Source organism: Kockovaella imperatae, assembly GCF_002102565.1.
Source record: "Kockovaella imperatae strain NRRL Y-17943 chromosome Unknown BD324scaffold_15, whole genome shotgun sequence".
NCBI lineage: Eukaryota > Fungi > Basidiomycota > Tremellomycetes > Tremellales > Cuniculitremaceae > Kockovaella > Kockovaella imperatae.
In genome coordinates, this window is record NW_019028955.1 from 304492 (window position 1) to 318573 (window position 14082).

The following is a 14082-nucleotide window of genomic DNA, read 5'->3' on the forward strand; positions in this document are numbered from 1 at the left end:
GTAGATGACACGGGCGACGATGTGAAGCAATGGAGTTCAATTTTTGGCTGGCTCCCTTTGCTGCTGCGAAGGTGGTGCTTGTGACGTTGATGCCTTTTGTGATATCCTGTACCGCGGAAGGAGCCCAGAGATCGTCTCACAGGGTCTGGTTCGTACCGAGTCGTTAAGATTAATGATATACCTGATGGAGTCCAAAGCGTGTCACCCGTTGGCTCTTTTCTCCGTTCGTTGAGACGACTTGACTCTCCCTCGGAACTAGTATCTGACCATAAGAGACCAAAATTGGATCCAAGGGTCTTCAGCCTGTCGCGAACAAACCAAGGGAGCTATCTCCTCCAATATGCAACGCGAATGCAAGAGTGTGTGCACGGTGGATAATAACCTACTCCCAGGCAGGCCCCTTTACCGCGCGGCGCGTCGAGCGAACTGAAAAAAAACAACCACAATAGTCGGAGGCGGCGGGAATACCTGGCTGGCTATAAGAAGCCGTGACACCAGTGGTAAGTGATGGACAGATGGATGGATGAGTTCAATCTTCCACGATGATCTGACCTGATCCAATGAGACAGAGAGGAGAGCGTCAACGATGAGTAGCCCTTGCCCTGCCTCTCTGTGCCCAAAAATGCTGGCAGCAAATCAAAGTACGCGCGACTCAGGGAAGAAATTACTACTTTGAGTCATATTCATCCGTTTCAAACCCCCTTTTGAGTGTGGCGGTTTTTTGTCTTCTTCTTTTTGATTTTTTTTTTGGGAAATGTGGTGCACAAGACGCGTCGAACCAACATTGAGCAGAGATCCATGAGAGAGGGAGGAGGAAGGGAGGCGTCGCGTCCTGTTCTGGCGTGACAGCAGCCTCTGTACTTCGGCTGCCACTACTGATGCTGATGCTGGTCGATCTATTGAATCCCACTTTTGGCATGACGCAGAGGCTGATGGGTCACAAAACAGATTTACACCCATGTCCGAGTCTGCGCCACACACCCATCCACCCACAACCCTTAAACACGAACCCAGGTATCATCATTGAATTCCAACCAGGATTTCCAACCAAGAGTCGTGGCATTGGGCAAACGTCCTTACGTGTACAGACTCTACAACAGGATTCTGGAGATACCGTCTCCAACGCTCATAACCAAATACGTCGCGAACCTCAGAAAAACTTTGTAAATAGTCCGCCTGATGAACGACTGGACCCAACACCTGCACCCTTGGATTCTTGTTGCAAATTGACTAGACTCTGTAAGGATCTCATGACCTGAGGGGGAGGGGTGGAGTGTGTGTGTCAGATCGAAGACCAACTGATCCCATCGCATGAATCTCGCTCACCTGCTCTAGCTTGTCTTTCCTCTCTTGAAGGTCTAAATGTTGCTTGATCTTTGGATTCTCACGAGCAAACTTTGCAATTTCATCGCGCTGGCCGGCCGGGTGAGTCAACACTCAGCGGAAACCCATGGCAACCTGGCACTCACATTCAGATCATACAATATACGCGAATCGATCTCGCGGGGGAACTGGAGGACTCAGTCAGCCTCTGCCCACCCCGACCACTTGTACGGGTCTGCCGGCGTGCCCACCTGATAGAAGAACTGTTCCAACAACTCGATATTGATAAACATCGTGCTCGTGTACGCCAGCTTGTCTGCCACGACGGCCAAGAACGCCTCGGGACAGAATGCAGCTTGTTCGGGACCAGTCTTGCATCGCCTCGATTTGAGAGCTTGGGATCGCAGTTTGAGCAATGTCAAGCGGTTCGACAATAGCAAGGCGTTCCGACCTGTGCGTGCACGTCAGCGAGACATCCCTGAAAGGAGGGTTAAGTCCTAACCCACCATCGACAATCTGAGCAGCCGAGTATTTATACGCGTCTAGGACGGTTCCATCACTATCGCCTCCTTCTTCCTGTTCTGACACAGCCTCATCTGCTCGACTCAACCTGCTCATCCTCCTCTGCCTCCGTTCCTCCTCTTCCTTTTCCAAATCACCCACATGCCTGATCAGCCCCCCTAACCTCCTTGAACCTCCTACTCTCTTTCGAATTTCTCCGAGTTTCCCCTCGACCAGTCCAATCTCCTCGTCAAATTTGCCCTCTGCCCTTTCTCTTCCAGCTGCCCATTCCCTAGGATCCACCTCGACTTCATATTTAAATGGCTTGATACAGTTTTCGACTTGATCCGCCGTCATCCCCATGCGTTCTCGTAAGATGGCATGGGAAAAGTCGACGATCCGAGACGAAGCTTCGGGGTGCCAGGTGAATGGCTCGCCAGTGGCTAGAGAATCGATCAACTGTCTCAAGCCTTCCGCTACCATTGCCGTAGAATCTCGGCCAATCCCGCTCTTTGTCAAGAGGGAAGATGCAGTTTCAAGCTTGAATTTCCAATAAGCGTCGAGCTCCTCCGGTGTCAATCGACGATCTTCACTCAGACGAGATAGTTCCGCCGTTCGGGGATCGTTCCAGTACAGTTGTTCCAGAATATTCATTACCTTGTCATCCAGCATGGTCTTGAGCTTGGATCGAACAGCGGGTCGTGTGAACTGAGAAGTGTATTCTTTGAACCGAGATTTGAGCGCATCGACCGTCTCAGCGACATAGGATTCAGAGGTGATCCTCCGGTCGTTATATTGGACCTGCGCTGTCAGCTCGATTCGCAATTTCCCCCGCTCACCTTGAATTGATAGCTCGCGTCCTCCAGCTCCAATTGTACGGCATTTGTGATTCCGTGCAGACTCGCTGCCATACTCGTCTCCAAAACATCCATCAACCTTCTTCTCAGTGTATCCGTCCCCGTCATGATCTTTTCCCCAGATCTCCCTTTCGCACTAAAGACTTTGGCATTCTTTCCACCAAAGAACTCATCTTCGCGTCGCAGGACCGCGCCAGTGACGTTGGACGTCGAATCGGATGACCCCCCAGTGAGTGATCTGAAGACGCCACCGCCAACCGATGGAGGGGCTTTACACACCACGCCGATGTAACCCAGATGCAGAGGGTATCGATCGCCTCGAAGGATCTCTGCACCGACAGTGGGCGGTACCAGATCCATCTTAGTAACCACTCCGATGGTTCTCGTCCCTAGCGGATCTACGCGTCTTGAAGATCGCAACGCTGGAGAATTGGCGAGATCCACATCGGCCGCACAGACGGCCAAGATGATATTGGGTTCACGGATATACTTGTCACACAAGGCTGAAATGTTCTCTTTCAGTGCATCCGGTTGGTCCATAGATGAGAGTTGAATGTATCCTGGTAGATCGATCAGGGTCAGATCCGGAACATGAGGCGAGTGGATTTGAAGTTGGATGGGATCATCAGACACGGCCAACTCGTGAGGGACAGCGAGGTTTAGATCCGTCAATGTCTTTTGAATCGTCGAGAAAGAAGTGACTTTGCCTAGATGTGGCAAGCCCGGGAAGACACCGTACTCAGCAGGGGTGGTCGAAGATGATGCAGCGCCAGGCGATGTGTGAATTAATGTCAATTCGATAGGTCGACGGGTGACCATGTTGTTGCCCCTGAAGCACGAGTTAGACACAAGCTGAAGGGACAAGGAAGACTCACTTTGGCAGAAACTCGTGTCCTACGATGGCTTCGAGTACACTGCTCTTCCCTGAACTCTGGCTGCCAATGACCACGATGGAAGGCAGCTTTAACGCATCGCTCTGATCCACGCTGAGTAGTACCGATCGAATCTCGATCAACTTCTTGGTCAGCTGCAACAATTGATGTTCCTGTCCCTTGTGATCGTCTTCCGCTCGCTGTTCCAACCTCTTCTCCCGCTCCTTCTCTCGTTCAGATGACTCTTCGTCTTCTTGTGACAAAGCCATACCTCCGAGCAATCCAAGCAGAGCACCTCCTTCGGGTGAGGGCGATGGTTCTCCAGGGCCTTCACCAGGTCTCCAGCTGCTTCCTCCTTTCCCTCCGGATCTTGATCCTGAGCCAGAGGCAGACTCAGCGCCAGCAGGTCCCCCCGACGAATCGGCTCCAAACCAATCCGGTAGATTTTCCTTGACAGCAGACCACCATTCCCTGGTGCCCTCTGCAAAAGTCCCTGCGGAATCCTTCGCATCGGTTGCGACGCCATTGATCGTTTCTGAGAGTTGATTCGCAACGGAAGAAGAAATGCTCGAGGCGGTGGACAAAGTCGAAGAGATACTGGCCGAGGTGGAATGATACGCAGACGAAACGGTATCAGAGACATTGTTCAAGAAATCACTCGTCGCTGTCCGAACGCCTAGAACGTTGATGAGAGAGAGAATGATCCGAATCTTGTCGAACTCACCTTCAAGTTTATAGTTTGCATAGCCAAATCCTCCCGCGCCAATGGCAGCCCCGTACAGAGGCACCTTGAAAGCCCTAGCCATCATCCGTGGGATAGTCGAGAATGACAAGTGGCGAGTCTGCATCTTGGTGATTTGGTCGTGAACATGACGTGAAGGTGGCGAGATCCGAGTATACAGGTGGCTAGGGATGGTTCTAGCATGAACTACTGGGCTCAATGTTGCCCGGGGGCGGAGAGACGAAGTTACGAGACGTCGGACGAGCATCACGACGAGAACTCTGCTTTTGTTTTGCCGAGGCTGAGGACCAGACCAGACCAGGTTGAAACTCAAGACGTCCTCTTATTGACCGCCAATTCGAATCAAGGATGGCAGAAGAGCATCTCAGCCTTCCAAGACAACAGCTGTGGTATGCTCTTTCGCCTTGCTAACCGTGAGTCTACTTTGCAGCTTTGAATGACAATGTTTGACCCGCGGTGTTGCCGCACAAAAATAACGCTGGTGACGCTGATCGGCAACGGGGTTAAGGGCACGTCCGTGGGAAAGTTGTCCACGTGGGGACGATGTCCAAGTCCCTATGTGATACTGTTGATGGTCCAATGCATGCAGCGCGGCCTGACAGTATACTGTAGAAGGCCTCCTCTACGCAACGTTGATGACCCAAAGATCCCTGCAAGGTCGCCGACATCCATCTCCCAGCCGTTTCCATTGCGATCACACGTGGGCGATATGACTGATAGTCCAAGGCATTCGTCCTTGTGGACCACGGCATTCCGAGGGACCATATCAGCTGATGCCTAGGAATGAATTTCATGATGGGCCACTCTTCGTCTTGCCGTATGAGGCGCATCGCTCGAAAGAGTGCAGCTGGGATTGTCTCAACAAGCCGAGGGATAGGGCCAGGATCTTGTTCAGAGGAAAGTGAGATGACCTGGGGGAGTTTCTTTTCAGCTTCTCAAGTCTCTGTCGGTCTCTGTCCTCTTTATACCGCCTCATATTGATGACCGATGCATCCACCGCTCTGATACCTTGGGTATGGGGCAGGGGACTGGTCCTGGTCGACAGTGTGACGATGTCAGAGCAGGAATGAGGTCTAATATCCCTTCCACCGGACCCAAACCTGTCAGTGCATCTACATAGTCAGTCAGTCCTCAGAGAAGAGACCGATGAGATAGAGACGGGGGTTGCAGCGTGATGGAACACCATCGTCTCTCTTCCTGCCTGCATTTACACCCGCTGACTCTTGGAGTATTTCCCCCAAGCGACGCACTCTACGGACCAGCTTCTGACAGGACCAACGATAGATTCATTCATATGATCAACCTGGTGTGGTTGCCCGCCATAAAATGAGCTGACAAGACCTTGTGAGTGAATCGGCTTCCCATAGCAGAGCTTCCAATGTCATGGCTTCCGGGCTTGTAACAAAGGGGGCGGGCGGATCATGGATTATAATTGGAAACCCCCCCACGAAGCCCCCCACACAGACTCCTTCATTTAATGGGTCTTATCTTCACCCACAACTCCCAAGACACCCTACTCCGACCCCGTCGGAACGCTGAATCGGTCAAACGGCGTCAGGCTCCCCATAGACCGCACAGCCCCTATCACGTCCTCGCCATCCAGGAACTCACTCGACAGCCAAGTAAATGTCACCTCGTGGATCTCCAAAACCAAGAGTTCATATCAGCAGTTCATCTGCCACTACTCTCTTTCTCCCTCTCTCTCGCGCCCCCCCTCCCTCGCCGGATCTACATATCGTGCTATGTATGTTCTCTTGGCCTCAACCACCCAGGATCCGATAGCTAGTCATATAACCCTCAGGTGTGACCAGTCGATGGTCCCTGACTTATTAGCCAAGAACCGCCAACAACCTTCGTCTCCGACTCCGACTCATAGCTCCGCATGGTGTATCTTTCAATACGCCGTTGCAAAGCTCTCTGATAGCAGCTGAGTCCAAAGCTGCCACACTCCGGTTCACTGCCCGGTCTTTTTCAGGACGGGGGTCTTGGCATACAAAAATTTCTTTTTTTTTGTTCTTCTTCTTGGCATCGTTTTTGTAGCCACAGCAGGCCCTCCTCCCTCAGCCACCAGGAGATAACGATAGCAGCCCACCCGTTATGCAATGCTCTGTCGCCCGTCCTCAACGCCGCTGCAGCTGCTGCGCCTGTAAACCCCGATTGAATGAAGATGTTGTTGCGCCACGGCGTGTAAAAGTGCACCATATGGGTTCACCATCCGAACTTTCCTCATGTTCTTGGCAACGATGGGATTTAATGCGCCACAACGGTAGTCACCGCGTGTCTGTGACAGAGAAAGGTCTATACCAGATCAGCGTAAGAGAATGAGGGGGCCAGCAGCCAGATATTGGCGCTATCAGTGCAATGTAGGATGTCGAGCTTATCAGCCGGGTCTATAGGCGAACACGGAGCGATGGTTCCGAAGAGAGAGAGAGAGAGAGAGAGAGAGAGGCAGGATACTTAAGTAGACGAAGGAATGTATCTTGTTCACCCCTTCCCAGCCAGTCATTCACTTTCACAAGTCGATTCACCATGGTCAAAGGCCAGGCAGAGTTTGACAATGTGGCACCACTCGGTGCCCAACCAAACATTGCAAGTGAGCAAGAGTTGTACAGTTCAGAAAAGGAAAAGTACATGCCAGAGGACGACGTGAGTGCAGTCGGAAGAGAGGGAAGTGGCGTACAGCGCTGATCTCTCGCTTGCTTGCTTGCCTGCCGTCCTCAACTCAGATCCTCGTCACTTCTGCCATTGATGTCGAGGGAGATGGTCACGAGGCTAAAGACCTCGGTATGACCAAGGAAGATCTGGAGGCGACTGAGATCTTGTTGGATCAAATGACCTTGGAGCGAACTCAACATGTGAGATTCACTCTTCTTGCGGTGGTGCCACACTTGCTGCGAGATGAATCATGTTGAGTCTTTGGGCTCACCCATTTTTATAGATCCTTACCCAGACACGAGCTCTCCACCAACATGATCAAAACTTCTCCTTTGACGTCCTCGAGCGTATCAACCTCTTCCTCGAGAACCCCGATATCGCTGCTCGACCCGATAAGCATGCCGATCTCATCAGAGAGATGAAGTTGGAGGCTATCCTCGTCACTGAAAACTCGCCATACTCTGAGGGTGAGTCACCGCCCCCCCCCTCCCCGACATGACAGATGGTCATCTGGCTGACGTTCTGTTCACAGTCCGAGCTGTCGTGGACAACTTTGATGAGCCTGAGCTGCCTGTGTTCACGTTCCGAACGTGGACATTGGGTATCGGATATGTCGTCATTGGTTCATTCATTAATCAGTTGTTCGAACTCCGACAACCTGCCATTTACATTACCTCCGAGGTGGCTCAATTGCTTGCCTGTGAGTGATGGGCTTTCTTAAGTCTCAAAAGACGCATTCCTGACATTTCCCATCTCAGTCCCCGGTGGTAAACTTTTCGAACGATTCCTGCCTGATTGGGGTCTTACTGTCCGCGGTCAGCGATACAGTATGAACCCTGGACCTTTCAACCGAAAGGAGCACATGTTGATCACCATCATGGCGACTGTGTGAGTGGTGCCCCTCCCTCTTACTATCAGAGGAGATGAATATACTGATGTCCCCCTGAAGCGGATACAACACACCTTGTGAGCCGCGTGACACTTGGGGACTCTGCCGGTTTCGCTGACCTTTTCCTTATCAGACACGACCAACATCATCTTGTCCCAGTACCTCCCTCAATACTTTAACCAACCTTACGCCAAGGAATTCGCCTACCAGATTCTCCTCGGTATCGCCACAAACTTTTGTGGATTCGGTCTAGCAGGTCTCGCCAGACGATTCCTCGTCTATCCTTCTTACTGCGTCTGGCCAGCTTCCCTCGTCACTATCGCTCTGAATCAGGCCTTCCACAAGAAAGAGGATCATTCCGTCTCTGGACCTCTTGGAAAGACTTACACTTGGTCTCGACTCAAATTGTTCTCCGTCGCTTTCGGAGCCATGTTTGTGTGAGTCCCCGGACGCCAGCTAAATCAAGGCTCACACCTCCCCCTTTTCCCCAGCTGGTTCTGGATCGTATCGTTCATCTTCCCTGCCCTGAGCACATTCAACTGGATCAGCTGGATCAACTCGACCAATGTTCCGCTCAACTTGATCACTGGAAGCAACAATGGTCTCGGTCTTAACCCATTCCCCACGTTTGACTTCAACAACTTGACTGCATTCGGTGAGTTTCATTCCCACGTGCCGGAACTACAGTCTTCTGACGACAATTGTCCAGGTTGGAACCCGCTCGTCATTCCCAGTTTCAGTACCCTCAACATTGGTGCCGGTATGCTTTTAGGTTTCTTCATGTGAGTTCCGCGTCGCTTGATATACTTTGAATTGAACATTGGGGCTGATTCATCCTATTTCTCCAGCATCATCGTCATGTACTGGACAAACGCATACCACACTGCCTACCTGCCCATCAACAGTAACAAAGTCTTTGACAATACTGGCGCTCGTTTCGACGTTCAGCGTGTCATCAATGACAAGGGACTCTTTGACCGAGAAGCTTATCAGACATACTCTCAGCCCTGGATGGCGGCTGGAAACATTGTGGTCTACTGGTTCTTCTTTGCCCAGTACGCCGCCACTGTCTCTTACGCCTACCTTTTCCACCGACACGAAATCAAGATGGGCTTTAGGAGTCTTTACAAGAGTCTGAGGTTCAGGAGAGCTTCAGATGAGATCGATGAAGATGATATCACCACCAACGATATTCACATGCGATTGATGAGAAAATACAAAGAGGGTGAGACCGCCCGGGGGATTTTGAGTCGACGGAGGATCAGTCGCTGACGTCTCAAACCTCCACAGTTCCCGAATGGTGGTTCCTCATCATCCTCCTGGTGGCTATCGCTACTGGAGTCGCTGCGCTCGCACACTGGGACACTTACTCGTCGCCTGCCATCCCTCTTTACGGTATCGCCCTTGCTCTGGTGAGGGTTTCCCTGACCGCATGAAGACTGTCATAATTGACACATTTGCCCTCTTTAGCTCTTCGTCATTCCCGTCGGTATGATCACTGCCATCACCGGTCTTCAAGTCACCATGAACGTTCTTGCCGAGTTGATCGGAGGCTCTGTTGAGCCTGGTAACGCTCTTTCGATGAACTTCTTCAAGGCTTTTGGATACATTACGACCGCTCAAGCCGTCTACTTCTCCAACGATCTTAAAGTCGCTCATTACCTCAAGATTCCTCCCCGATGCACTTTTGCGGCTCAGATTATCGCCGTGGCCGTTTCGACTTTTGTCTGCACCGGAGTCTTCAACTTCCAAATGACTGGAATCAAGAACGTCTGCACGTCTCAAGCCGCTTTCGACATGACTTGTCCCGGTATCAACACCTTCTTCACTGCTGCCGTGTTCTGGGGTACATTTGGACCTCCCAAGCTTTTCGGTCCCGGTGGTCAATACGTTGCCTTGTTGTCCGGTTTCCCCTTTGGATTTGCCCTCCCCATCGGTGAGTGAAAACGTTCATCCGTTCTTGCGAGAAGCTTGGGGGCTGATTTCCCTTGTTCAGTCATGTACTGGCTCCGAAAGAAGTTCCCCAACGTCCGAATCTTCCGACAACTTCACCCGGTCATGTTCCTTTACGGAGGAATTCAATGGGCTCCTTACAACTTGACCTATATGTGGCCTAGTATCCCCATCGCTTGTCTCTCTTGGCTTTACATGAAGAAGCGACACCTTGCTTTCTGGTCCAAGTAAGTTCACACCGCGTACCAAGATTTCACAATCCAAAAAACAACGTACTGACTGACTTTTACAGATACAACTTTGTCCTTGCTGCCGCTTTCAGTTCCGGTATCGCCATAGCTGGAGTCATCATCTTCTTCTCGGTCCAATTCCCCGATATTACCTACGAATGGTGGGGTACGGACGTCTCGTACCAGGGTTGTGAAGGTACGGCTTGTGTCCTGAAGACCGAGTTACCGGCAAAGGGATACTTTGGACCTGATCCCGGCAGCTTGCCTTTCTGAGCAAGACCCAAAAAGAAGGAGAATTTAGGGGCGTAATCTGTTGGAATGGAACGTTGTGAATGCCCTTTTGTCTATATAGTTGTTGAATGAATTGAGAATGGTAGACACGATGAACACGGGGGCTTGTGTATGCATGCATTCGCTTGAAATGCCTGCAATGTGTATCTTTCACTCTCTCTCATCGCCGAAAATCAGTCGCGTGAACGCCCGGTAGCGGGATCAAATTTTTCTCTCATGTTGCTGCTTCACTGCATTTGTCCAGCTCTTGTCGTCGTCCGCACGCACTCACCATGTCCAGACTCGCTTCGCTCCAACCTCGAGGCAAAGCATCAGGGTCATCTCCCTCGCCTTCCTCACCTTCCTCCTCTTCATCTCCAAAACCGAGGTCTACATCCAGTAACCCATCCACACCGAAACAATCAAACGCCAATACGGCCTATGACCGGTCGCAAAGGACACCCTCACGACAAGCAGAGACATCCCATCACCGGTTCTTGAAGCTGCTATTAGACGAGGTGAAGAAACTGTGCTCAACATGGGAAGATATCATGCTCGTCGATGGGCTGAAAGCTGGGAAAGGATGCGTGGATCAAGCGACCGAGATGGAGTAAATTTAGCTTTAACACGCGTGTCCATCGTAACTATGTTGACGTGGATCCTCGCAGTAATATCCTGCTCGCTCCACTTGGATCCGAGAGACCCTCCATAGCTGAACACCTCGAAATGTTCTACGAGTCTCAAAGAGCGATGGACGGCGTCCTTCGCAAACTAGTCAGTTTAGCTTTGAGAAAGGGCATTCGACGAATGAGGCTGATGGCTCCCACAGGACCGCCTGATCATCAAACTCTCAGCTTTGATCGATCAAGCTGACAAGCTCTTCTTTGAAGCTCATCGGACGATGGGCTGGCAGTTCGTGCTGGAACAGCCGATGTGGTTCAGCTGGACGTTTGAAACATTTGGTATGTCGAAACGGGCTGTCAGGGAGTCTTGTCTATCTCCTTCGTGGACGCTGATGTCACGCGCCGCCTTTGCAACTCCTTGTAGTGGACTCTCTTTCGCCCCTTTTGTCAAACCATCATACTCAGCTTGCCCATCTTCGAGTATTATCTAATCAGATCACCGATCCACAAACATCGTTTGAGAATGCCAAACTTGCCCTTGAGCAGTGGCGCGATCTCGCCAAGGGCGGTTCCAGATGGCAATCTGTGCGAGACTGGGAGGAATTGATGGACCTGGAGATGAGCTTTGGCACTGAAGACTCGGACGATGATATGGATGACCGGGTCAAGTCGTCTGCGAGTAAGAAGAAGAAGGGGAGGTAAGGGACGGTAAAGATGACGCGGGAAGACAAGGATAGATCTAGAGCGCGGCACTCAGCGGCCAAAGAACATTATATTATTTCCTTGACGTCGGACGGACCCCCGGCGGTCACCATAGGAATCTCAGGCACCCTTTCCCAAAAACATATCCGATTGATCTCGGAAACCCACACCAACTGTGTTCACGTGGCCTGAGGCCGGCTGGCTGGGATCCTCCAAGCAAAGAAACGCCACGCCTTTTGCCGATCTGGTTGGTGGCCGTTGAGTGAGTTTTTCTTTGTAATCTCGGCAACCAACACTCACCGCAGGCAGAGGGTTTGCTCGCCCGTCGGTCTAAAAATCTCAGTCAGCTGTGGGAAATCTAACCAAACTATTACGGCATCGTCCGTCTATTGTTTTTGTTTTTTTTGGGCATTGGAGGCATCTTTGAGGCTGCTGGTCAATATATATATATGTACCTCTGCAAGTGCTCTGAACAATTATCCACAGCGACTCTCTTCCCCAAACTAGAACTTCCACTTCTCTGCTGCTTGACTCTAATACAATTAGTCAAACTCCTCCCTCGACAATGTCAGAATGTCAGAACATTGTGATCGTTGGCGGTAAGTGACAGCTCTTTTGTGTCCCGACCACAGAGAAACTGATCTTATCTTTCGCCTATCCTCTGCGATTTATCCCACACCAGCTTCCGGAGCAGGATCACAGCTTGCCACATCACTACTACCCCAACTTCCTCGCACGCATCGTATTCTCTTGATCGACGCCAGCTCTTTCGCTTCTTGGCCTCTTGCATCCCTCCGTGCGGCAGTCACTCCAGGATGGGAGAAACGCGTGGCTGTACCTCTATCAACCGAATCCATCTTTCCAAGTGGCTCTCAGCATCAAGTCATCTCGGGCTGCAAGGTCGTCGAGCTCAGAAAGAACTCCATCGTCTTAGAAAGAGCATTTGAAGGCTCCTCCGAGGTCCCATTCTTGGTATGTTCCGTCCCGGGAGAGTCCATCCGTACCTTCGTGCACGGTGACTAACCAATCTTTCTCATATAGAAATGCGTTTTGGCAACCGGAGCGTCTCAAGGGTTCCCCATGCGACCAGAACCTGGCATGTCAATGGAAGCCTACACTCAGAAACTGCAACAGCTCCAATCAGAGGCGCAGAGAGCGACCAAAGCGGTGATCATTGGAGGAGGAGCGGTAGGATTGGAAATGGCCGGGGTGAGTAGTTTAGGGCATTAAGCGCAGGGACCAAAACCGACCATCGTACTGACTGCTTGACAAAGGAGCTCAAGGATGCCGGTGTAAAGTCCATCACTATCGTCCACAATGCCTCCCATGTGCTCAATCCATCTTCGGCTCCCGCTTCAACCACCAACGACCACTTTTCCTACAACAATCCTCCGACCGCGCTCAAATTGTCCGTCTCATTGGAGAAACAACTCAAGGCGTTGGGAATCGATGTCATCCTGGATGACCGAGTCGTGATACCATCACCTTCAGATGCGGGACCAGGCGAATGGGATGGCTCCACTGGTCTGCAGAATGGGCTGAAAAAGCTCAAGACAAAGAATGGCAAAGTTCTCGAAGCGGATTACGTTTTTCAAAGTATCGGAAACAAGCCAAACGTCGGACTGGTCCAAAGCGTCGATCCCGGAGCTATTGTTTCTGGGCTCGTCGCAGTCAACGAGTATCTTCAGGTGCGCACTCTTTTTCTCGCCGCTGTCATGCTGTACCAAGTCCTAATACCAAAATCGTTTCGCAGGTCATTTCAAAGACATCTCAATCTCCACTCACCGATAACTACTTTGCGATCGGAGACTGTTGTTCGACACCAGGGTGGAAGACGCTTCAAGGCGCACAGAGTGATGCCGATGCTTGTGCCGTCAAGTGAGTCGTGTGCATCGTCTGGGCAAGGCGCTCTTGCTGACGCGCTGCAGCGTCATAAACGCCATCAAGGGTAAATCGCTCAAAGCATACTCTCGAGGCGGCCCAGCAGCCATGGTGAGCCTGACCGTCACTGCCCCTGCGAATACGACTCCGAAAGCTGACCACCGTCATTGCAGTTCATTCCCCTCGGCAAATCCGCGGGTGCTGGAACGCTCGACTTGCCGATCTTTGGGACTTGGCTCGTACCTCAGTTCATGGTCAAGAGTCTCAAGGCTCAGAAATTGATGGTCGAAGAAATGTTCATGCCTCGATTCAAGCTCGGTTCACAGAAACCGACTGTACCTGCTCCTCCTGCCTGAGTCCAAACCTGTATCCGAATACGATCCCATTCCGAATGCCCTTATAGACTACAGTATCGATACTTAATGCAGCGATGATCCTGGAGACGGGGTCAGATCATCCACTCTATGTGTAACTCGACTAATCTGAAAGTGTATAAACCTCCGCTGAAATGCATACAGCTTCTAATCGCAGATATAAATCATCTCGCCGCCCCAAACTCCGTTCCGTGCCGGCACAACGTGAAA

The 14082-nt window shown here is 51.3% G+C and overlaps 5 protein-coding genes across 5 annotated transcripts; 3 read left to right on the forward strand and 2 right to left on the reverse strand.

The window, feature by feature from the left end:
- Positions 1-779: 779 nt before the first annotated feature.
- Positions 780-4883, reverse strand: BD324DRAFT_637151 (hypothetical protein). The gene is made up of 8 exons (XM_022016972.1): positions 4278-4883; positions 3557-4229; positions 2664-3510; positions 1830-2625; positions 1575-1774; positions 1470-1511; positions 1327-1413; positions 780-1255 (listed from the first exon to the last, which is right to left on the reverse strand). The coding sequence occupies exons 1-8, from the start codon at positions 4540-4542 to the stop codon at positions 1151-1153; spliced, it is 3015 nt and encodes a 1004-aa protein (XP_021868499.1). The 5' UTR covers positions 4543-4883; the 3' UTR covers positions 780-1150.
- A 1089-nt stretch (positions 4884-5972) lies between these two features.
- BD324DRAFT_637157 (hypothetical protein) lies at positions 5973-6785 on the reverse strand. The gene has a single exon (XM_022016973.1). It carries the CDS (start codon positions 6495-6497, stop codon positions 6267-6269), a length of 231 nt encoding a protein of 76 aa, XP_021868500.1. The 5' UTR covers positions 6498-6785; the 3' UTR covers positions 5973-6266.
- BD324DRAFT_637159 (OPT oligopeptide transporter protein-domain-containing protein) lies at positions 6692-10434 on the forward strand. The gene is made up of 13 exons (XM_022016974.1): positions 6692-7150; positions 7234-7417; positions 7483-7650; positions 7709-7838; positions 7900-7916; positions 7973-8276; positions 8331-8494; positions 8549-8621; positions 8688-9064; positions 9130-9251; positions 9310-9775; positions 9836-10019; positions 10085-10434. Exons 1-13 carry the CDS (start codon positions 7082-7084, stop codon positions 10293-10295), a joined length of 2469 nt encoding a protein of 822 aa, XP_021868501.1. The 5' UTR covers positions 6692-7081; the 3' UTR covers positions 10296-10434.
- BD324DRAFT_637164 (hypothetical protein) lies at positions 10435-12102 on the forward strand. Its single transcript, XM_022016975.1, has 5 exons — positions 10435-10902; positions 10961-11066; positions 11122-11254; positions 11340-11879; positions 11927-12102. Exons 1-4 carry the CDS (start codon positions 10586-10588, stop codon positions 11615-11617), a joined length of 834 nt encoding a protein of 277 aa, XP_021868502.1. The 5' UTR covers positions 10435-10585; the 3' UTR covers positions 11618-11879; positions 11927-12102.
- On the forward strand, positions 12103-14014 carry BD324DRAFT_637171 (hypothetical protein). The gene is made up of 7 exons (XM_022016976.1): positions 12103-12216; positions 12300-12589; positions 12659-12826; positions 12892-13305; positions 13371-13495; positions 13546-13609; positions 13672-14014. Exons 1-7 carry the CDS (start codon positions 12183-12185, stop codon positions 13852-13854), a joined length of 1278 nt encoding a protein of 425 aa, XP_021868503.1. The 5' UTR covers positions 12103-12182; the 3' UTR covers positions 13855-14014.
- The last annotated feature ends 68 nt before the right edge of the window (positions 14015-14082 follow it).